Raw genomic sequence first — 23982 nt, 5'->3', positions numbered from 1 at the left:
GCTATGAGCTGTGGCCTGTCTCCTGTTGCACTGTGTCCTTCTACCCCCCGCACACTGGGCATCTCTTTTTCAAGATGACAAACACATATGGGCTTTCAGTGTCCACTCCACTCCATGCCATGGTTACTGGGGAAAGACCCAGCCTGCCAGGACTTATATTTCAGTATGTCCATCTGGGTCTATAACTGCTCTTTGATATACACATTTATTACACATCTCCCTTTTTAAAGACCACTTTCATTAACATGAGGTTGAACCAATGGAATTGTTCTACCTGGCATTTACCTATGCTGTCTGCCTCTTTCCTAGGCTGACCGAAGGGCACTTTGTGGCCCCAAGCCAGTCTAACCTCTCTGCCAACTACACAGTTGGTCCAGTAAAAGTTATAACCAAGCAAATCTTGGTTCTTTACAAGCAAAGGTGGTGTTTCCAAAGATCCCCACAATGGTGATGGCTCTTTTCTCTTCACTGAAATCTGACTGCAGAAATAGGCTGTGACCAAGTCTTCCTTGCAAGACTCCACACTTAGGGCAGCTTTGAGGCATGTTTAACACTTAAAAGCCAGGCTTGCCCTATATTTGCAAATCTGACAAACAATGGTAGGGGGTCACATTCACTAGAGAAGCAGCCAAAGGCTGAACAAGCGTGAAGGGGCTGTTCTTAGTCGGTCCCCTGCCTGGCCTGGGCCAGCAGTCCACGAATCTATCTGAGCTTGTTCCAGTCAGAGGGTCCATTGTTGGGAGCACTTTGCTGTACTGCCTGAGGGTACTCCCCTGCCGTATTAAACCGCAACAGCTGCAAGCTTCCCTACTCCTCCCCTGCATGGGGCCAGCTTGAAGGAGGCTGCTGGCTCAAGTTTCACAGGCTCTGAATGTCCTCTTTCTGAACTTCACTTCCCTGCAAAGCCAACCTAGAGTCTCTCTCCTGGCACCAAGGGAGTCCTGCATTCATCAGCTGCATCAAGCAAGAGAGACACGCTGCATCAAGGGCCCTTCCCTGTGCAGGCTGTACTGTGCCGGCTTTCTGCCTCCTGCTTCCAGCTCTTGCTCCACCACACTTGTTCAGAAAACCAATCTGTAGCCACAAGCCTAGACCGGGATCTTAGTCTGTATCTGTCCTTGTCCCTCCCTCCCCCCTGCACTGCTGAAGGAGAACTCAGCTGAGATGCAGCCCAGATACGACAGGACATAGTTATTTCAAACATCAAAACACCAGTCCCCTCACTCAATCAGAAACCATGAACCAAGGAGATTCACATCCCCCATCTCCTGTGAGACAGCTGGGCCCTGGGGCATAGGCAGGATAATGATTTAATACTCAATGTGTGGCCACTTACAGGTTTTTGCTCCTTTTCTTGCGAGAGGCCTCGTCCCCATCCTCATAACCACATTCAGGGTCCGCTCTGCTCAGCTGCTGGGGAAAATACAAAAACACTGTCTGCATCATGAAGTCGCCGTGTGCCCAGGTAGTTGCTGAGCCCCCGAGCAGCTCCACGTGCCCTTCCCACTCCCTCTGGCAAGGGTCTCAGGGACTGTTCGGCAGCCCACGTTTGCAGATGCCGGAGGCTCAGGAAGCGGCCTTTGCCAGCACAGACCATGTGAGCCTGGGAGCGGGACCAGGGAGGCAAGCCACGGGGTTAGGTGCAGAGTTACACAGCCAGTCCCAAACGCCATTGGGCCAAGGGGAAGAGGGGGCGGGCAAACGCCTGAGAGGGAGCCAGCAGTTCAAACGAGAGCACAGCTGTCCCAGCAGGAAAAGCCATCCAGGGAATGGGAGAGAGTCCCCACCTGTTGCAGCTTGCCAGGGGTGTGAGGAAGCTGCAGCATGGAGCTGGTCTGCACACCGCAGCTGGAGTTAGCCAGGGACCTGCTTCTTTTCCCATAAGGCTTGGCAGGAGCTGCCCTCCAGCAACACCAAAGTTGGAGAGGAGCTCCTGGTGCCAGGCCTTCCAGGCAGCCGAGATGGCAGAAGAGGGGAGGCAGAGCAGGGGCAGCAGTGCCAGACGCACCCCCCAAACACTGCTTAGGCTGGGAAGGGAAGGAACCACTCAGCCAGTAACAGAATCCACTCTGCGGTCAGACACATCCGACTGGGCCTCTCTCCCTCATCCTGCTGCACCCCAAATAAGCCTCCTGATGCACAAGGTCTCCTGCCCTCTCCCTTGAACCACAGCCTTTATTCTGAACTCTCTAGCCCAGTGAGTCTCACCCAGGGTGCTGTGGCATCCTGGCAGGCCCAAGAGTTTGTTTTTAAGGGTGTTATGCAATATTAGCATTGCTAGGTGTGCAAACATGATTCACAAGATAAGCCCAGAGGTCTCAAATAGGAAACTATTGTGTCAAAAACATTTTGACCTGTTAGTTTTTCTGAGTTCTCTGCCCCAGAAGAATTGCTCTATTATTTTCCAACGGTCAACAAATGGAGGGGGGGCACAGCATCCTCAACAAGTGCCTGACACCTCCAGCATCATAAATTGCCTCTTGACCCTCTTAACAACACAAAAGACCTCCTCTGCATCTCCTCCCACAGGTTAGAGAGCCAGCTGGAGATCAGGCCAGAATGAAGGACCCGTCCTGGGTACCTCCAGCAGGACAGGCTATCCTGCATGGAAGCGTCTATCAAAGCAAAGGAAACCGAATTCCAGGCTCGGTCACTGTCAAGCCCTCCAAGGCTCAAAACTAAATGGGGCCTGCCAGAGTTTTCCAAGGAGAAACATCATTGCAAAATGCAAAGGCAATTTCCCTAAGCCATCCTCCACTGACATGGAAAAGTAGTGTATAAAGAAGAGCTAGAGGGTGGTGTAATGGACCCCAGAACTCAAAGGTACACCACCTTGAGGTTCATTTCTGAGCTGTCCAGTAGCTCCCTGGTGCAAAAGGAATGAGAGCAGAGCTTGTCCTCAATCCACACACACTCGCTGCCTGTACAGCAAGAGAAGGCCTCAGTAAGTGCAGCTATCCCAGCAAAAGCTCAGAGCAGAGGAGAGGTGATCAGAGGTCTTGCTCTGGCTAGGACTGTCCCACCTCTCAGTGGGCAGCTCCACTGAGGCCTTCCCCAAAGCCTGAGGATTAAGTGCTCTGCATTATGTCACTTTTATTATGCCAGGAAGGCTGGCCTGACAAATGCAAAGGTCTGGAGCCTTCCCCATCCCAAATGGGGCAAGGAGGAGAGGAAATACTGGTGGTGCTGCACTGCTCTTTGCAATCGTGGGTCCAAGAGGTGCCCTCTGAGATGCACTAGAACGATGGCTGTTTGGAAAAAATTGACAAGCGGCCCTATCTTTCTCACACTGCAGGCAAGGGTAAGATTCCCTGTGATGACAGCAGCAGGCTCAGGTTCTGGCATGTGCCTATAGTTGCAGCATCCCAGTTGAGCAGGCAGTCATCCAAGAGATCTAATTTCAGAAATGCTGCAAGTTCAAAACGCATCCTGGAGACCTGTCACCTCGCCCTGCTCTGGCTCAACTATTCCTGGATGGGCAGGATATCCTTTAAAGGTGCCAGATATGGAAACATGAACTCCTGACCTGGAAAGACCAACCCTGGGAAACACTTTCCCTTGGTCACCAGAGGGAGAGGTGAGCAGGAGAGACACATGGTGACACTGTGGAGCAGTAACTCAGTGCCGGATCCATACTTGTCATCTCCTTGATTCCAGAGCAAATGGGTTTTCAAGGACACTGTCAACAACCCTGGGATCGGAGAGACCTGCTGGGCTCTCTCCTGCCTGGACACTGTCACCTCTGAGCACAGCTTCAGCAACTAAACACACTAGTGGAAGGCCCACAGTGCTGAATGGGTGAGGCAGCATCACCACAGCTTCCCTGCTCTTCCCATGCAGTGTCTCAGCACAAGTGGAAGCAGCACAACTCAATGCAACTGGTTCAAATGGGCCTGGCTAGTCAGCAGCTGCACTAGTTGAGAGAAAGTGACTTGGGAGGTCTGGAAAGGTTGGTCCATCTGCCAACAGAACTTGGAAGTGTTACCCAGCCCAGACCAAGGGACAGTCCAACCCTGCCCTGCCTCTGCAGGCTGCTGAGAGCCAGGCTTTCCTAAGCAGCCTCAGCACTGAACACAGCAGTACAGCTCTCACAGCCCATGAGCCTGTGTGTTTGGACTGGTGGCGTGGGCCTGGCTGTGACAGCTGTGAGACTGTTATGCTCCAACTGTCGGGAACACACGCTGGGTTCGGTGGGACACTGCACAGAGCTGGCTGCCGACTACAGGCTCTAACAAAGGCCTGTCCCCCTGGTGGCTACTCAGCCTTTGCTGTACCCTGATCCTCCCCTTTTGTTCACTTGCCATGCCTTGATGTACTTGTATGTTTAAGGAAAAGGAGCTGCCTCAGGGATTACCGGGTGAGCTCTCATCTGCTCCCATCCTGCTCCCGGGTCTGAGTCTGTTCTGATTCTGTCCTTGAGCCTACCCTAGCTCCCAGCTCCACACTATTCCCAGGTAGCAAGTGTCCCATGGGCACCTCTGATTTCCTCCCCCCCAGGCACCAGACCTGCTCTGGTTCTGCCACCACCAGGTACCTAGCCCCTCCTGGGCACCAGAGCCTCTCAATCCCCTTCCCTGGTCCCGTCTCTGTTCCAGCTCAGAGCACCTGGACCCAACCTAGTCCTTTCTCGCCGCCTTCCCCCATGCTCTAGCCCTGCTCCCAAGCCTCTGGCCCTGCTCCGGAGCCTATTGGGACCTCCTTCTCCCCTTAGTCCCTCCCAAACCTCCAGATGTTTCCCCAGACTGTAATGTCCTAGATATTATTCAGGAGCTGCAGCCATCCTGCCCAGATGTTCTCTCAGCAGCCCCCAGGACCAGGCTGCCTGCCCAACTCAGACCTGAGTTTATATCAGGGGTAGGCAAAATATGGCCCACGGGCTAGCTGCAGCCCGTCAAGGGATTTTATCCAGCCCATGGCAGGTCCCTCAGCCCTGCCTGGCCCAGTTACAGGGGGGGCAGCCTCAGCCATGGTGCACGCAGCTGGTCCTGCCGTCCCTGGGTGTGCAACAGGGCTGGGGAGGCACAGCAGCCAGACTCACTTCTTTGCAACCCCTGAAGCAGCGGCTTCTTCCAGCTGCCACTGCCAGTCTCCACCACTGCCAGACCCAGCCCTGCTGCCCCGGCACACTGGGCCATGTACCCAATACCCACCACTGGAGGCACCAGACAGAGCAGGTGGGCAAGGTCTCCATGGAGACCAGCCAGGACCTCCATTGGCAGGGCTGGGTGGGTGGTATGGGGCCACAGGGAAGGCAGAGTGTGGCGCTGTGTGGGGGATGGGCTAACCAGTACTCCCTAAGTGGCCCTCCAGCCCAAATAATTGCACATCCCTGGCTTATATACTGCAAGCCCAGCTCTCTTCTGGGTCATGTGGCTCCTGATTGTCTCCTGCCACACAAGCTGTCTGCTTCATCTGCAGCCTGCCTACTCTTAAAGTAGCAGGAGCACCAAGCCTCCTGCTTACACAGGCCTTGACCTTGGAGCACAGGACCAGCTCTAGAGGATGGGGAAAAGGCTAATGTGTCAATATTTAAGAAGAACTAGTGGGGCAGCCTGAGTAAGTAAGTGGAGGTCAACTAGTCTGACATCAGTCCTAGGCAAAATCAGGAAACAGCTGAGAAGAGACATCAACAAGGGAGAATTTAAAGGCAGCCAAATCATTCTGGCCTGACAATCCAGGGATCCGCATTGCTGGGAAGGGGCTTTTATTCATGTTATGGGCAAGGGCTGAAAACAGAAAATCCCAGAACCAGGGCATGCTGCTGCCTACAGCTGTGGCACATCAGGATGGGTCTCACCATGCAGACGAGAAAAACCCCTGAGCATGCCCAAGCTCCAGAGTAGGACACTGTTTCCCCTTACAGCTGAACACTGAGCTCAGAGACCCCACCTGGCATTTCCTAGAAACCTTGGATCAGGCTTGAGGCAGCTTCACAGACTCCAGTCCACCAAGTCCCTGACCAAGGGGTGGGGTACAGCCACTCCTTGTGGCCATGTGTACAAATGAACACAGAAAACTTCTTCCTTCCTACCATAGGAAAGGATATCCAGAAGCAGGAGCCATGGCAAGCGGGGAAGAACCAACTTGGAGAGCATCCCTGCTGAGCATCTCACTGTGCACATGGCTCTGGTCTGGGACAAGGGATGTGTTCTGTAGCTTCCACCAAGGCATCTCATTACATCACTAATTGGCCCTGGCACTTGAATCTTTGGGACAGCCATGTGTAGGGTTGGGCATGCAATGCATGGTGGGAAAGACACTGTAACAACACCCACCCATGAGCCAGGTTCTCCCATGGTAGCAGAGATATCCTGCAGGGAGGTCCCCTCTGCCCATGTGAGCTCAGGCCCATTATGATTTGCTCATCTTGCTATTTTTTGTAAAAATGGAAAAAAAAAACCTGTTGAATGTTCTAAAAAACAGCCTAGAGCAGAGGTGACCAACCTACAGCATGGGTGCCACAAGTGGCAGGGGCAGCCTTTGTGTGTGGCACATGGCAGATGAGGGAAGGGACAGGGAACACAGTCGCAGATAGGGCAGGGAGCAGAAAGCAAAACAGTAGATGGGCAGGGAGCAGAAAGCAGAGCAGCAGATCAGAGAGTGGCAGGGGGTTGGAGTGGCACTCAGGGAAGGTGTGGGGCTAATTTATGGCATGCTTGCCAAAAAGGTGGTCCCACTGGTTTGTAGTGTTCCCAGCTTGCCTTCCCCCTCAGCCCAGTCCCCAGCTCAGAGGTGCAATGCGCTTTCCAGGATCCCCAGCACCCTGGTCCTGCCGTGGGAACTCGTTCTTTAGCTCAGCAACCCCAAGCTAGAGGCTTTTCAGACTTCCTTCCATTCTGAGTTCGTGTTTCCGGAGTTTATCACACCCAAACAATACAGCCCTTGCAAACTGTCTTCCCCCTCCAGATATGGCCCTGGCAATGAATTCAACCCAGGCGACTTGCAGCCCTGAGAACATTTCCTCCTATTGTCAGGAAAGACTCCACTTCTGCGTGGAGACAAAAGGCAGACCATGGCCTCACCTCAGCCTGAAACGTCCCAGAGCTCCCAGCCAGAATGGATTCTTAAAACAACAACCTCCAAATCCCTGTTGCAGAAAAAGGAGAGGAGCAAAAAAGGAGCCCGCAGACTGCCCCAGACACAAGAGGGTTAAAGGGGAGAACAAAAGCCTCCAGCAAAAGTGATGTGCTGATACAAAGCTATGCACCGAGCATCCTGCATGCAGGAGGGGATTCCAGGGCCTTTGGGAAGAGAGCACCTTGAGGTCTGTCACCACCTTGAGACCCACATGCTGCTGCTAAGGATTCTGGGTAGTGTAGTCCCTCAAGCATTTCTTGTACTAAGTACTATTATTATTAGAACAACCACTAGATGGTGTTCAGTGAGCAGATTAAATGTGATGGCCACTTGCCTGTCAATTATACCCCTTGGATTTTTAAGAATCACTCCATTAAAACAGCAAAGGGAGCCCAGGAAGGTTTGCGGCTGAAAGGCAACAGGCAGAAATTGCCATTTTCTCAGTGCTTTCCGTAGAAGTCAGGTCCCTTAACACTGCTCTAAAATCAAGCAAGTGGTATGCCCGGGTCCCTAGTCCCAGCATGCAGGGCTAAGCACTGGCTCTGATTAGACACCCAGATCTGTCACCATTAAGAACATTTGAACTGAAAAGCAAAGGTAAGGATTTATTTGGGTGATATCTTTTATTGGACCAACTACATAGTAGAGTTAGACAAGATTTCAAATGCAAAACATTCTTCTTCAGATCTTTAGAGGAGAACAGCTTATACTTGAAAGCTTGTCTAACTATCCCAGCTATGCAGTTGGTCAAATGAAAGATATCACCCAAAGAAATCCTTACCTCTCGCGTAATTCCTGGACTATCACGGCCACAACACCACTCTATCACTACCGCAAAAAAGCAAAACATTCAACGGCTTCCAAGATCCCAGGGTATGAGAGAGGCTTCCCTAGCTGGTCAGAGCAATGAGGCATTCATGCAAAAACACTATGGCCAGAGATGGACCTCATCTACCACGCTGGAATCTGTGTAGAAGGGAGTAAGACAAGGCACAAGCCCTGGAAGCTGGTTACAGGCTGCTAACCATTCCCAGGAACCACTCATGGCAGGAAATCCTGTCATGTACACAGGAGGGTTACTGACAGCTGGAAGATGCAATAAGGCTCTTGCCTAAACCTTTGCCTACGTGTCCCAAGTTTCCTCAAGTAACGTGTCTCTCTTCTGCTGTTTCTCAATGTTACTGGGAACCTGAGGTGGGAAGGAGGTGCCTGGTTCAGGTTCGAGGGTTTGGCTGGCACATCCTTGTCAAGGGCAGGGCAGGTGCTGGAGGCCCTCGGTGCACTACAGGTTTTTGTGCTGGTACTGGGAAAAGGCATGCTGGGGATGCTGCCTGGGGTCAGCTTCATCAGACAGGGCTAATGGAACACAGGGACTCCCCGCTGCACAATGCCTGTCCTTCACCCACGTCCCACAGGATGGAGGGAGGTGCAAGTGACAGTGCTCAGCGCTCAGCTCCAGCTCACAATGACCACCCCAACAGTGGGCCAAGCCGGGCTGCAAGCAGGTCCCGTCGATAAGCACAGCTATCACTAGAGGGCACTCCCTGCCTGACAGAGCAGGCCCGGGGGTCAGCGGATAGCACATGAAAAGTCAGTTCTCCGGGAAGGATTCTTCAGAGGCAGCATCTATGTTGTGGCACCTGAGCTTGTTCTGCTCCTGGGAGCAGTCCTCATACCTGAAGCACCACCATTCTTTATTTGGGTTGGGAGGCAAAGTAACGAGGAGCCCAAGGGGAGGATTTCAGAGCGTGGCTACATCTAAAAGGAGGCAGAGAGGCTGTCACTTCACAGACACAGCCAAAACAGGGCCCAGCAATCCAGGCAGCCCCAGGAGGCAGCTCTTAATCCAGCTGGTCCCCCAGACTGGCCACTCCCCCTGCACTGGTCCAACCAAGTACAGCAGAGACTCTCATTGGGAATAGCCACCAATGGGGATTCACCAAATCCTTCCCATTAAACCAGGAGTAATTAAGACCCATGGAGTTGGATCCAGGCTGTTCTCAGCCCTGAGCTCTCCTGGGACACTCAGGAAGAGAGTCTCAGACTGCCCTGGTATAGTAACCTACCATAACATCTGCATGGTACTGGGCTCTTGTGGAGTTAACATGATGCCAAGAGTAGTCTGGAAAAATACAGTGTGCTAGTAGCAATCAGGAGCCGGGAGCAGTTACACAAGCCAGAGCAGGGTGAGCAGCCTCTGACACCATTGTAATTCTGCCTGCTGTGTATCAGCCACCTCCAGAGCTCACAGAAGTCTGCTCTACCCAGCTTCCAGGCATGCCACACAATTCAACCATCAAATTCAATGCCCATTTCCACAGGGTGCAGCCATTCCTGAAGGCTTCAGGAACAGCCAGATCTAATCCAGCCCACAGCACAGCAGTCACCAGAGGAACACAAGACTCCCACATGGCATGAGCCCGAATAGTTATGCAGGGCACAGAAGTGAAAATCGGCAAAGAACTGAGCAGACTTGTGTGTGAGGAGGTGAAGCATTAAGTCTGACTCAAAGGAAAGATACTGGACTCTGCGCGGGGGGGGTCCCTCTCTTGTATGGGTGGTGGGCTGGAAGGGGGGAGGTTGGCTGCAGCATAGGCAATCTCTGCTGCGTGGCTGCATAAATGTTAGCTCTCCTCGCTGGCTATAGAACGGCAGGGGGCAAAGACAGGAACAAGCCACCCCCTGAGGCAGGCAGAGGCTTGTCTCAGTTGCACAGGGAGCCACACTTCCTACAGCTCACTCCATGTAGGACGGCACCTCAGCTAATAGGTTTTAAACCTGGCAAGACCAATGCAAGCTGCGGCTCAAAGGCAAAGTTGGAACCACATGAGGAAGATACCACTGCCCAAGTGGGACTGCTGCCCTCTGAGCACATCCTGGCCTGCCTGTCACAAGCAGGGACGGAGCACAGGCCACACCACCCATCCCAAGCAGAATCCCTGTCTGAGATGCAGATAAGCCGTTCTCATCTCTCCCCCGTGGGGGGCAGCGCTCCACACACCCTAGCAGCACATTACAGAGGTATTCGTGAGCGCAGTAGCCCTCAGCCTCCCTCCTGTAGCAGCCCCTGGGGGTCCTGATGGGCCCAGAAATTTGGGAGCAGGGGCGCAACAGCAATTAACTGTGGCACCACTCACTCCCTGGCCACCCAATTTCCAAGCCCTGCAGGCCAGATGACATGACCCTGCGTATGGTGCCGTGGCTGCAGGCATGATCCAGCACGGGGCTGATCTGGCCCACAGACTGTGCACACACTAGCCTCCTGGCCTGTGGGACTAAAAGGATGGGCTTTAGCACACATCAAGCATTGTTACAGCAAGGGGGTGCTGATCCTACACGGTCACACAGGCTCACTCAATACAGGCCTTCGCTGGACACTGTCATTGCATCTAGTGGCCTGTGAGCCGTGTGGGCCCCCAGGAGGAAGCTGCCACAGAAAACTCTGTCATGCTGACTCCTTTCTCAGCCGGATAGGCCACTGCCTGCCAGGGGCTCTCTGACCTGTGAGCACAACAGCCAGGGAGCCTGCTAGGAGTCTAAGGCCAGGGCCCTCTTCATACATACTCCTAACCCACAGAGGCTCAACAACTGGCTGCAGCCAGAAGTGCTCCTGGACCACCTGGGTGCTCAGGACACTTCCCCCCACAAAGGTGTAGCACATCTGGGTTCAGACTGTCCAGCCCACATTGGCTTTCTAGTCTAAGAGATGGTCAGAGTCTTGATCAGCTCAAATGGATAAAGATCCCAAAGGAAGTAGCAGCCCTAGCTGCTTCTAAAAGCGGAATGCCAGCCTGGCACAGAGAGGGTTAAGCTCTGGCTGGCAGCCTCATGGCACACCTTGTTAATCCCTGCTCCTCACTCATGCCAGCAGCTGCTGCACCTCGCTCTGACCCAGCCAGCTCCCCGTGCCAGGGCCACCCATCCCCTACAGCAGAGCGAGATGGGGAGGCACACCAGCTTAGTCCAGGGATGGGGCAGACCAACAGCAAAGCAGAGAGACCCACATGCTCACAGAGCCCCAGAAGCACAGGCAGGGCCAGCCACAGTTGGTTCAACCTCCCACCACTAAATCTTCAGAGATTAACCTCCCCACAAGGGGCTGGAAGTGAGTCATCTACTCTGGGCTGGAGGAGAGCATGCCCCCAGGGGAAAGGGTCCCAGCTTCCGGCTCAAAACTTGGCCAAAGGCAGGTTCTCTCCTGCACTGCAGAGCGGTCCTGCTGGCTCCCCAAACTTCACTCCAGCAGGTACAACAAGCAGTGCTCCCCAGCACCAGCCTGTGGCCCCTGCTACGCAGTCCTGGAGCTCTGCTCCCCACACAGCTCCTCCAGTGCCCCTAGTCCTGACCTGCAGGCCCTTGTCCTCCCACAGTCATGAGTGAAAAGATTTGTTTCAAACGGTGCTCCTTCCATCTACATGACCTGACAATGAAGTCATAGATCATCACTGACATCACCCTTGTTTCCATGGCAACAGACAGAGGGCACAAGCCCATGACAGGATCCTAGTGCAGGATCAAAGTCACAAGAGCTGCCACCAACAAGAGGGGACGGAGGGGGGAGCTACAGAAGTCTGCAGAAATCCACTGGGGGCTCCAAACACCCCCACACCTAAAGGGAACTTTGGCACCAACCTCCCCCCTCCCTTTCACTGGCCCAGGGCAAAGAGCTCTTGTTAAAGGAGCAAACCCTCAAGGCATATCTGTTTTCCCAAGTGCATGGAGGAGTCATGGCAAGACGGGCAGTTGGGCCGTCAGTGGAAAAGCTCTCAAGAACTGCTGCTGTCTACATGTCTGGTCGTGGCACCAGCACTCTTACCTAGGGCACACTGGCAGGGTTGTCTCCAGCCCTAGAGAACCGAGTGTCCCCTGCATCCAAGTCACATCCATTCTGTGTGAGCTAGGCCTGAATTTCATGCACGTGTCTGGGGTAACTGCTGCAGGTAGGGGAAGCTGCCAGCTCTGCTGCCAAAGGGGGTGAGATCCAAAGCGAGCTCTGAGACAGGAGACGACATCACCGGCACAGCACCATCGCCATGGAGAGGAGGCGCTGCTTCCCCACCCCAGGCAGTGGGGCCCCAACACCACGATTCTTGGGGGATGCCAGTCCCTCATTGCCCGTGTGCTGGGGCAGTCATAAATCCCCAACATGCTAAAAGGGGATCTGCAATGGGCTGGGCACGGGGGCAGAATCTGCACCAAGATGCCCCGAGTAGCAACAAATACCCACCCAAATCTGGTGTCCTCACATCTCCCCTCTCTGGTGACAGGTCTCTGGCTCATGGCCCAAGCCCTAAGGAACAGACTCCCCTGGAGCTGGTGGGAAAGCCCCTGCTGGGACAACAAAGGAAAACGGGCCTAGCAGACAAGCCAGGACCCACCACCTGCCCCATGTCCACCATGCTCAGCCTGTTCCCACTGCCACCCATGCCAAACAGAGTCCTGCACCAGCTGCCAGCCTTCCCACCCCAAGGGAAGTGGCCGCAGTGAGCAGGGGCATCCGTGCGCTGGCTGACATACCTTCCTGTTCCCAGAGAAGAGAAGGGTGAGCTGGTGGATGGAGCCCCCATTCCTGGTGAGCTCCTTCTTAAGGGTCCTGGGAGAAGGCAGGCCCCAATTGGTCTTGGGGCTCTGGCTGTCCATGCAGTTGAGGGTGGTGTCAGAAGTGAAGCAATGGCTCTTGGCCTCCTGCAGCAGGCTGCCCTCACTGTGCGTGCGGCGCCGCAGGGAGCTCTGCACGCTCAGGGTGTAGACCGGCTCACAACCTGGCGTCGCAATCATGCTGCTGCGCTTGGCCTCATTTCTGTCCAGGTAATGCTCATCACTGTCATCATCCTCCTCATCCTCATCCTCTTCATCCTCTTCTTCATCCTCCTCATCCTCGTCCTCCTCATCCTCATCCACCTCCCTGTCCACCGTGCTGTCCTCAGCACCCTCCACGCTTTGGCTGAAAGTGCTATCCAGGCGCAGCTCCGGGATCACAAAGGCTGGGCCGGAGCTGTGCCGCTCCCTCACACTCTCAGCTGGAGTTGCTGCTGCTTTCTCCCAACAGGCACCTGAGACCGCTGGGACAGCATCCTTGGACACTTCACCACCAGGGCCCTGTGTGGCTGGAGGGGCACTGCCAGCTGCCACATTCTCCTCAGAAGGCATTTCCCTTGGCTTCTCAGATTCAGTCTCAAGCATCTGCCAGGAAAAGAAAGAGCCAAAGAAACAACAGGATAAGTCAGGACAAGTCCAGAACATCCCCCAGTGCCCAGATGCCATGTCCTAGGGAGGTCAGGAACACCCACCAGTCTTCAGAGAGGTGCATGTTAAATAGAGGGGGCACCCTCTATTTCTGCTCCCCCAGTCTGCACCCACAGCTAGGTTACTGCATACACACATGCACAAGTGAGGCTTGGTGAGGTCCCAGCCCAGACTGCTCTGGAAGTGGAGCAGTGCTACCCTCCATTGTTGGTGCCAGAGGAGAACTTCTTACTCCTCTCCAGGTGAAAGGCAACACTGGGTTATGGCCTCTTGACTCAATCACACACACACACTGAACTAGACGGTGTTGCCAGTCATTATCTGTATTACAGCAGTTCCTAGTGCCCTCCAAACACAGTGCTCTCCCTAGGGCTCTCCATCTATGGTAAGGCAAGAAGCAACCAGTAAGGGTAAGAAGCAGAGTAAGGGAGAACAAGCTGGCAACAGCCAGACTGCATGGACTAGCTACGCTCAGCCTTGGCCTGATAGCTACACTGGAGCCCAGTGACAGAGTGAAGTGTGCAATCCTGTCCCAGAACCCAGGCAGCCAAGGCAGAAGGCTCAGCCAGAACCTGCAGCCAAAAGCAAGAGACAATACCATAGTCCTTACCCTGCATCATGCCCTCCCACCTGCTGACACCTGCGTTTGGGGGCTCAGGCTCCCAGCGATCCAAGCTGCCTGCATACCAGGAACCCAGGCTGCAGAGGGGTGAAGCAGGCAATGGAAACCAGAAACACTCGTCTAGCAGCTCCTGCCCCTCCTGCGCCACAGGAACAAAACACAAAGGGGAAGTGCCTGCTCCTGCTCATCTGCTGATTGCCCAAGGCTCAGCCCAGCCTCTGCCCGTATGAGAAGCTGCATATTTCTGGCCACATGACACTAGCTAGAGGCCTCTTCATTCCCAGCCTCCCTACCGCACCCACGGTGCTCCCTATGGCTACCCCAGGGCATGCTCCCTGTTATGGAGCACCTCCCACTGCTGCTTGCTGTGGAGTGTCCCACTGCTAAATGCCCTGCAGCTCCCCTCACTGGGGGTCTCAACTCCCAGCCCCCTGCAAGCATCACTCACTAGGGCCCCCTGCTCCCATCACCCACTTGGAACCTGAAAAGCCACAGCCCCTCCCTGAAATAACTGTTTGAGCTAGGCAGCTCCCAGGCAGCTCTGCCATGGCCATGTGTAGGGGGGTCCCTTAATCCCTGCTACTTATTTATTGAATAAGAAGACAGCATTAGAAGGCTATAATCTGAACTAGCTGAAGTAGGGATAGCTGCAGAAGAGGAAGCAGCCAAGGGAAGCCAGAAAATATGGGCTATAGGGCTGCAAAGTGCCTCCTTGGGAGCCTGCAAGACAGGGCAAAGCTCCAGACCAACAGGAAGGCAAACTACAGCAGATGAGGGTAGGCTGCTCATGAAGCTGAGTGAAAACACTTGTAGTTTGTCAGGGTTCACCTAACCAGAAGAGGTGGAGCCTAGGGAGATATCAGCTCAGCCCTGGAGCTAGAGCAGGCAGTGATACCAGATTTACCCAAAGAACCTTATCTGCCTATGTCCTTAAACCAACACAGCTACAACCTATATTCATAAAATAAGCCATGCTTCCTCCCTTAACTTTCTCCTTCAAGCTCCATCACATGGCTTGGGTGCCTGCCAGTTTGTCTCCTGCAGCCATCTCCCCTCCAAAAGCTCTTCTGCCTGCAGTATGGGTAAAAAGAATTTTTTTTCAGCTGTCTGAGCTGGTCTGATAAAAGATGCCAGATTTACCCAAAGAACCTTGTCTGGCCTATTTTATGGCATTGGCCCAGAGTTGGGGGGACCCCTAATTTGGAATCAGTTTGCTTATATTTGTGTTATGTTTAAATTTGATACTGGAGAACTCAGTTGTGGCTATGGGGTGGCATGGAGGTCATAGGGGTGCCTGAGAGGAACCTAGCATAGAGGTTTGCAAGGGTGAGAGCTGAGAGGCATGTAAGCAGCATTGCCTGGATCACGGACCCCAAAGTCTGAGCAGCCCAAGAAGGATGAGACCAGGGCCAGGGGCACTGAAGCCAAGGTCTAAAGCAGTGGACCTAGGAGGAAGAGGGAGCAGAGTCAGAGAAAAGGGGCCAAAGCTGCGAAGGCTGAAGCTCTAACAAAGGTTTGAGGCCTGACAGGTTCAAGTGTTGCATTAGGGCTAGAGAGCCCCTCCAAAGCGATACCAAATACTACCTATGGGGTATGAGCATGGCTACAGGGGAGGATCAAGGCTATGAATACCACCCATAAGATGACTGGTGCCCTGACATGCTAGCAGAGCCAGGAGGGCCACAACTTAGCACACAAAGGCCAAAGCTAAGGTGAACTAGAGGCTCGCTGTGGGACCCTGGGGAACCTAAGCTCTATAGAAATGTCATCAAGATATGGCAGGAAAGGTAAAAGGGAGGGTACCCTAAGAAGACAGAGTGGGGTTATGGTTGCATGGCCACCAGGGCGTGTCACAGCTGCCCTTGAGCCAGATGTTACTACACTAGGTTCCACCCTGCTGACACAGAGCTCTGGAGACCATGTGGGCAAAGGGTGCCACAGGAAGTGAGCACACTGCAGCGTCCCCCACCATGAAGCTCCCCACACCTACTGTATAAACCAGGTTTGCTTCTCTAGTCATTCTCTACGCACAAGAACGATGACCCTCTGGTGCCAGCTCCGCCCAACCACCAAGCTGGCACTGACCCCAAGATGCATGCACCTATGAAAACACACGTGCCACATACACACACACATTTCCCCTTTGCCTGAAGGCTCTGCCACCTTTCACTGGTACGTTTCACAGGAGCTATGGGAAAGGCCCAGACTCCTGCTTGGCTCCAAACAGATGTGGAAAATCCAAGCTGTTTGAAGTGCCCCAGTTAGCACAAGAAGCAGGAGCCTATGTTGCCCTGCTTCCTTTTTTGGGTGTGATGGGAAATGCATGAAGTCAGGAGTGGAGGCCAATCAGCCACTGATGAGAGGTTTCACAGAGAAGTCTTCAGATTTATTCCTCAGGTTTCCATAAATCAGCTCCTGAAATCATGCCAAATGGCAGCAGTCTCTTCAGAGAAGGCATTAGCCAACCCTATGGAAATCATCCTGTCCTTAAGTTCTCCCCACAGAAATGACAAACCGCCTGCTAAGTGCTCCTTCCTCCAGCAGATCCAGTTTGCATAGATTATCACTTTCCATTGGACTGTGTGTGTGAACTACAAGAGGCCAAGCAGCAATTAAACAATGTCAGTGCTGGATAATGCTTCAAAGCGCACCTCAGCACAACTCAGGAAAAGGGCCTGCTCTAGAACAGGCATGGGGGCCCTGCAATCAATGTGCCCTTCTACCTACCATGGAAATCTTCAAAAAGAGACTGACTGCACACCTTGCTGGGGTTATTTGACCCCAGCAGTCTTTCCTGCCCAGAGCAGGGGGGCTGGACCCGGTGATCTCACGAGGTCCCTTCCAGCCCTAAACTTCTGTGACTCTCAGGATCCAGCACACCACAGGCCCTAGCCTCAGGGTCATTTTGCAAGCAAAGGGCTATCGAACACCTTACAATGGTGGGAAGCTTGGGGGAACTCTAGAAGGGCAACAGCCCTGTTCTAAAGTAGCTACAGCCTTGGTGAGAGGTCACAGAGACACTAGGCAGGGAATATTTGGGGATGCAAGGGAAGACATAACAAAGGAAGGACTGGTCCTGAACAGAACGGCTGTCCTTAAAGCTTAGTTTCTTCCCTAAAAGTCTTAAGGCCTAATTCTGAGAGGCTGAGCATATTCAGCCTCTACTGACTTGCTGGTTGTGGGAGTGTCTGGCATTCCTGACACTGTGACTGCGTTCTCTCCACTGTGTGGGATTCCTTGGTGCTGGATTAAGGAATTAGGCAAGGATGCTGGTTTTGGACACCCATGTTGCATCCTAACCCCACAACGATGGCCACAGGGTCACGCACAAGACAGAATTCCTGGCTTTGTCCCTGACTTTTAGTCAGGAGGAATAACATTGCAAGAGAAAATTGTTTTGGGAAATGTCTTAAGGGTCATGCTCCTTTCAGTGAATGGGTTTGTATCACTTCCCAACTCCTGGCCCAGTCAGCTCGGTTACTGGGAAGCAAGAGGCGCAGGCAACGGCTTAGTTCTTAGTATGAAAATTCATTAAAAAATGAAGGTTCACATGCTAAATGTCAGCAGGGGAGGGCTGGGCAAGCTGGGGACATGTAGATCCCTGCACTCCAAGTGTTCCACCCTGCTGTGTGCCTTTTTGCTTCTCTACGGTGCAGCATGCTGGCAGGAGGCAGCAATGTTCGACACCTGGCCCCAGCAACAAACCAACGAAAGGCCCTGCAATACATGATCTGTCAGGCTGTATGTACGGAGGGCATTTGGCAAGATCTGAAGCTCTACCCCAAAGCTCTGAAGGGAGAAATCCTCTCACAAAGTGGGTATCCCAGCAATGTGCCCATCCCCACCTAAGTGAGCCCAGTTTTTAGGTAAGAGCAGTTTACCAATCTCACCCCATCCTTTGCCTCTCTGCCAGAACTGGCAGCCAGAAAGCCATCTGTGATACTGGAACAACCTCTACACAGCTGCTTTTGATATAGCTGACCTGAGCTGGATTACAATCAGTGACCTAAAATGCTCCACAGCAGATTTCCAGTTCCACAAACTATTTCATTCCCCTGTTCCTCTCTACCCCCCCACAAAAACAATTTCTGGTGGAAATGTTATATGGTTCCAATCTTGCTTCATCTAGTTTTGCGTGCCCAGCAGTTAGGCTGGCTTATGTATTATTTATGATATGCCTGTATTATTTATATCTTAATCCTTATTAGTATTACTATTTCATGAAATAATTACAGAAAAATCTATTCGAGCTCTTTGTCTCTGATGCACGACAACCATCATAAAGACACACCTTCTCCCAAAGGTTGTCTATCCGAGCCATCCTTACATTTAATATAGCTGGTTGCCTGTATCAGATAAGGGCCAACAGGAAATGAACAAGCTCCTTTAAGATGAGAAACAGTTTTGGATTAAATTAAATCTCTGTGCAAATTCAATCAAAGAACCTGCTGCTCTTCTCCAGTGTGCAGGATATGAAAAGAGAGACTCCCTCCAGAGCCACAGGGCAGGTTGGTTGATCCCCAGCTGAAACCAACAGCAAGACTGTGAAGTTCAAGTCCCAGCCATAAGTGTTCACAGAAGAACTGGGTAGGACCCCACAAGGAGAAGCCTGCTAAAACTCAGCCTGCCTGGAAGGAGGGAAATCATACAATAGTGGGGCTGGAAAGGACCTCCAGAAATCATCTAGTTCAGCCCCCTCCCTAAGGCAGGGACATCCCTATCTAAACCATCCTATACAAATCCATTGTTTAACCCATTCACAAAACTGGAAATAGGATACTGAGCTTTTCTCCTTGGTCACTAGGTTCAGCTCCTATCTGGTGCCTGTGGGGGATAACCTAGCAAAGTTATAAACAGTTTGCTGTCCCCGATTTGCCAAGGCAGCTCTGCATTGATCCTCTCCAAGTCCTACCTCCTCTGTTAAACCCCTGATTTTTCCTCCCCCTACTACCCAGCAGCTTTGTTCAGGTGAACCACATAACATGACACTGACTCACTCTTCTCAGCCCTTTGGTATCCTTACTGGCCCCTCCAGATTTAAGCAAACCTTTCCAAGCCTACAGAAGGCAGGGCTGAGTGGCACCTTAAAAACTAATTCATTCAGAGAGGCATAAGCTTTGATAGGCAAAAGCCTACTTAGTCAGATGAGAAGAATGAACTTGCAGAGAGCAGGGGTACTAAATAGAAGGGAATAAAGTAATTTAAATGTAAAGGGTCACGTCATCTGCAATTCACGTCATCTGCAAACCAGCAGGGTCAGATGTCTTTCCTTCAGTTCCTGGAGCCCCGAGACTGGTACAGCTCTGTTTAAATTGTCCTTTGTCTCTGAGTCTCCAGACAGTCTGAACGTGTTCTTCTGAGACACTGCAGCAAAGGTTTTCCTGAAGTCCAGATACAGGACAACTGCCGCATTCCCTTCAGCCATTCACTCTGTAATTTGATCAGGTTTCTCTGCAATGTATTCCTGTTCTGACGCTAACAGAACAAACTTCAACAACCAAGTCCAATCTTGTTAATGCATCCAAAATTCCTCCAGCCTTGTTGTAATGAGAGTAATTACAGCACTACCCTCCTCACTAGCTTGCAGTTGTTGGATATTCAGTAAAGGATGCAAGTCTCATGAAAACAGTGCCTGAATAGCAGAGGAGTGTGCTCAGGCACTTCTGAGGATGAAGGGGAAGATCTGCCATTCGGCCAATGCACTGGTTTGTACAAAAGATCTGTGAAGTGCTGCCATTCAGAAACATATTGCTCAAGACTGCTGGAGAGGAGAGGAGAGGAGAGGAGAGAGGTGAAGGGACAGGAAGGAGACATATAAGAACCCCACCTATTGCACAGGGGCGAGCAAGCAGGAGAAATCATTTGGCATGTGCAGGTGTTGCCAACTACCACGATTTTCTCCTGAATCTGACACTGTTTGATGCTTCACTCAAAGACCCAGATCCTGGAGTCAGTTGATTATACAAGAGTTTCAGCTTTCAGTTTAAAACAGTATGTTTCCTTGTTCTGGAGACTCTAGTTCAGCCTGGCTTCAAAAATACAGACAGCCTCACATTTAAAGAAAAAGCATAATTTTTAAGATGACAACATGACCGAGCTGTCTTAACTCCTGACTTCTGAATATTTGAGTTGCTGGGGCTAATATTCACTTGCAAAATATTGACAGACAGAGGAGTTGTTGCTTAGCGGCAATCTTATCCCTTTGCACCAATAGAGTTTTCTTCAAACCAAGAAAAACATCCAACAGTACACGCCATTAGACAACCAAGAGATTCAGGGCTGAGGTAAATGCACAAAAAAGGACATGCTCCTAAGACTACATCCCACCACCTTAACTGTGCCTATCTTGCTCATCCCTGAAGCTGTGAACCTCCATAAGAGATATGGAGGCCAGAAGAATTTAAGAATGTAAGTGCCATATTGAGTCAGACCAGTGGCCCATCTAATCCAGTATTCTGTCTCCAACAGTGGCAGAAATGGATACTTTAAAGGGAAAGCACTCTGAACCCAGGTATGTACCTAGAGTGATCTACCCCTTGTCATACCCCTCCTGACAGCCACTGTCATTGTTTTAGAGATAGCAAAGGAAACATCGCTGTTCTATTTAATAGCTAGTAATGGATCTATCAGATATGCATCTATCTAGTCTCTTTTTGAACCTAACTATACTATCAGCCTCTACAACCACTGGTGGTAACGAGTTCCACAAGTTAACTACATGCTACATAAAATGCACTTTTTATTGTTAGTGTTAAACTTGTTTCCTACTAATTGCACTGGGTGCCGCCTAGTTCTAGTATTTTGGCACTTGGTGAATAACAGTTCCCTAATCACTTTGTCCATACCCTTCATGATTCTATACATCTCTATCATAACCCCTCTCAGCCTTCTCCTTTCCAGACTGGAGAGTCCTAGCCTTTTTCATCTTTCCTGGTACAGCAACTGCTCCATACCACAGAGCAGTCTGATGTGGCAACACAACCGCAGCGCTGGGGGGACACTGAGCAAATTCTATGCGTTTAAAGACCCTTGATCTCTGCTCTGAGGAGTCCCCCTGAGTACTCACTTACTTCACCAGTCACTTGGTCTTGTTGTCCAAAGTGATATCCACCATTCTCCAGATCCAGAGGGCTACTGGAAGTCCAGTAAGGATCCATATGAATGGAAGTAGAAAACTGGCAGATGGCATTAGACAGAGGTGCGCAGTGTCTATTGTTATCCCTACACAGGCAAAGTTACATGGTGTAGGGCCCTGTCAGGACTTGCTGGCTTTTCATACATAAATACTCTAAAAATTTAGCATTTTGATTTTGTCTGACGAAGTGAGCTTCAGCTCATGAATGCTTCTGCTATATATCTCTGCAGTCAAGTAGAAGGTAGGGTAGATTTGCATCTTACAGACTAACTAAGATATATATCAGACATATATTATGTTGTCAGTCATAATCAAAATACTAATACTTTTTTAAAGTACTGATGTATGGAGCAGAAATATATATATATAGTTTATTTAGTTTGTAAGATGCAAATCTACCCCGCCTTCTACTTGACTTCAGATAAACATGGCTACCTATTTTTCTACATCTAATTAAGGCCAGTCAAGGATTTCTGAGCTGGTTTGGCTGCCTCTCTCTTATGGAATGATCCCCATTTCTCTGGCTAACTCACTCTGACTCTGCTGCCTAGAAGCACAACCTCCTTGGGCATGAGCTTTGCTTGGCTTACCAAATGAGAGGCAGCCACAACACGCTGTGTTGTTTAAAAGCTGATTAGTGAATATGAACCATAGCTTCATTCAGAACAAAAAGCTTTTAGAGACACATTGCTACAGCAATTCCTCTTGGTCTGCCACTACAACCAGCCACTGTCAGCCCTTGGGGATAGCCACTCACAAATGGCCCCTTAGAAATTGAAAAAGGAAGGCACAGACAGGCCTTAATGATCTTCCTGAGATACCACAAAGCAAATCTAACTTCCCATCCCAAGAATACGCATGGTCAAGCCCTAGACAAGTGATGCTGGAGATTGTCTTGACCAGCCCCCAGGGATGAGGGGGCATCAACAGATCTGCTTGTTTCCAAGGACTTGCTCATTCCAAGGCTTAACTCTAAGAGAACGAGCAGGCTCATTGAGGGGGAGCTTTTGAAAGATGCCAGCCCTGCAGCTGTAAGCTGGAAAGCAAAAGTCTGGAGGTGGGGGGCATCAATAGTACAGCTGAACACTGGAAAACAGGACAGAAAATGGAACTCCTGTGTCATAGGAAATCCCAACAGTCCCAAATGTGGTTTTGGTCCAAACTTTGGGAACAAAAAATTTAAATCTCAATATAGTTCATGGAGTGAAATGGTCTCAGGTTCTCTTGAGACTTAGCTACGAAAGAACTGGACTTTCCTGGCACAGTCCAATCACTGTCCTGGTGCATACTGGTAACTGGTCCCAAGGTTAGAGGGGGAGATGTACCATAGGGCAAAGAGCCCAGGACTACAGCTTACACCACAGTGGGGTTTCACACCCGCTCTCTGCTTAAGGATTAAAACTATAAATAATGGATAAAGAACAGATAAAGGACAATTGATGTAACAGCAACACTACCCTCTGCCATATAATCTAAGACAGCAGGAACTGACTGTGCAGTATGCATGCTTTTCTTATCCCTAGATCAGCTAAAAAACACAGGTGCTGTTGTGACCACTAGTATCTAGTCGAAAAGAACGTGGTTCAAAATGTCTCCAAGCCTTGGAAGGAGATAAAGTCTTTTGAAGGAGGAAATGATCCTATGTCAGTAGCCTGAAATAATCCCATTTACCTATTAGTGTCAGCCTCGATTGATGACCCTGGAGAAATGAAGTCTTAACAGGGTATCACACAGACCTTGCTGCTGCGGTGACCATGCTCCATGCTTTTAAAAGGACCGAACTGCAGACTCTCTAGAAGTGAACCGTAAATAAGCCTGTTTGTTTAACTGTAGAATAACTGCTTTTCCCATCATGATGGCCTCTTGGAAACGGCAGAAGCCAAACAGCAACAAACCCTTCCCGAGAAGTCAGCACTCCCAAGTCTTGCCGGAGCATCTATGTTAAGGTCATAAGCAAGCACATCTCACATGGTTTTGTAAGTGGAAGTGTATGGTTGTGTATTTATGCACAGGGAAGCAAAGGGAGTGTGTGGAAGGTAGTGACATGAGTCCTTGTTAACTACACGTTACGTTCCACCTCCAAGAAGTGGGGTCTGGAGTCTCTCTCTCTCTCTTTCTGTGGATTTAGGGGTTATTTGCTGATACACATGCACCAAGCACACAACAGACTCCATCCTCTTCCTCAATTCAGCCAGTCCCCTCCTCACAGTGGAGACACAGTGCAAATGCTGCCATATTAAGAGATAAATTTGCTGATGTCCCATCCTCTTGATACCTGTGACCTCAGCTGCCTGGGAAGTAGGTCTCTAAGAGACCAGTGCTCTAGCCCCTGTCATGTGGCCTTGTGCTACTTGCCAGAAATCAGAGGCTTAATCTAACCCTACTGCCATTCTCCACGTATTGAAGGGTCCCAAGCCTCTATGACCATCTCTGGCATTTTCTTTTTGATCTCAGCATGGTGCCCTCTTGTAGCCATGGCAACTGGTTTTAATCTTTGTATTACCTCTGCATCTCTCACCTGAGGCACCTGCTTTGAGAACAGCCAGGCTCCAAGCCTGCAGTCTGGGCATCTAATTGCAAGGTCCTACCAAAGTCCTGCCCTGTCTGGCAGAGATGATCACAAAGCTGGTCATCTCCAGACTGGGTGGATGGTGAGATGATCAATCGGACAGTCTGTTTGTTCACCTGTAAGGGAGCTGACTCTCATCTCCCAGCACTGCAAACATCCCCTGCTGCTCTAGAGATGCAACTTCCCTGAGACATGCCCTTAAAAAAAAGAAAATAGAGGCAGGAAACTCAGGGCAGAGGCAGCTCCAGGAACTCTGTGACACTGCAGTAGCAGAAGGGTGCACTCCCTAACCCAAGAGGCCCCTTCTACTCCTGTGTTTCTATATTTGCAATG

At 51.2% G+C, this 23982-nt stretch overlaps 1 protein-coding gene across 5 annotated transcripts in view; it reads right to left on the bottom strand.

The window, feature by feature from the left end:
* Positions 1–23982, bottom strand: part of RGS3 (regulator of G protein signaling 3) — a 155237-nt gene that overhangs the window by 10284 nt on the left and 120971 nt on the right. For 3 of the 5 annotated variants that reach the window (XM_090021712.1, XM_090021713.1, XM_090021715.1), the window contains 2 exons: positions 12595–13260; positions 1337–1413 (listed from right to left, as the gene is read on the bottom strand). In XM_090021712.1, the coding sequence (XP_089877838.1) occupies positions 1337–1413; positions 12595–13260 (743 nt within the window). Of the gene's footprint in view, positions 1–1336; positions 1414–12594; positions 13261–13933; positions 14084–23982 lie in introns of those variants that run through there. The other 2 variants (XM_090021716.1, XM_090021714.1) reach the window with 2 other exon arrangements.

Source organism: Crocodylus siamensis, chromosome 11, assembly GCF_052110815.1.
Source record: "Crocodylus siamensis isolate JL-2025a chromosome 11, ASM5211081v1, whole genome shotgun sequence".
Taxonomy (NCBI): Eukaryota; Metazoa; Chordata; order Crocodylia; family Crocodylidae; genus Crocodylus; species Crocodylus siamensis.
This window is presented reverse-complemented; position numbering and strand designations above follow the sequence as displayed.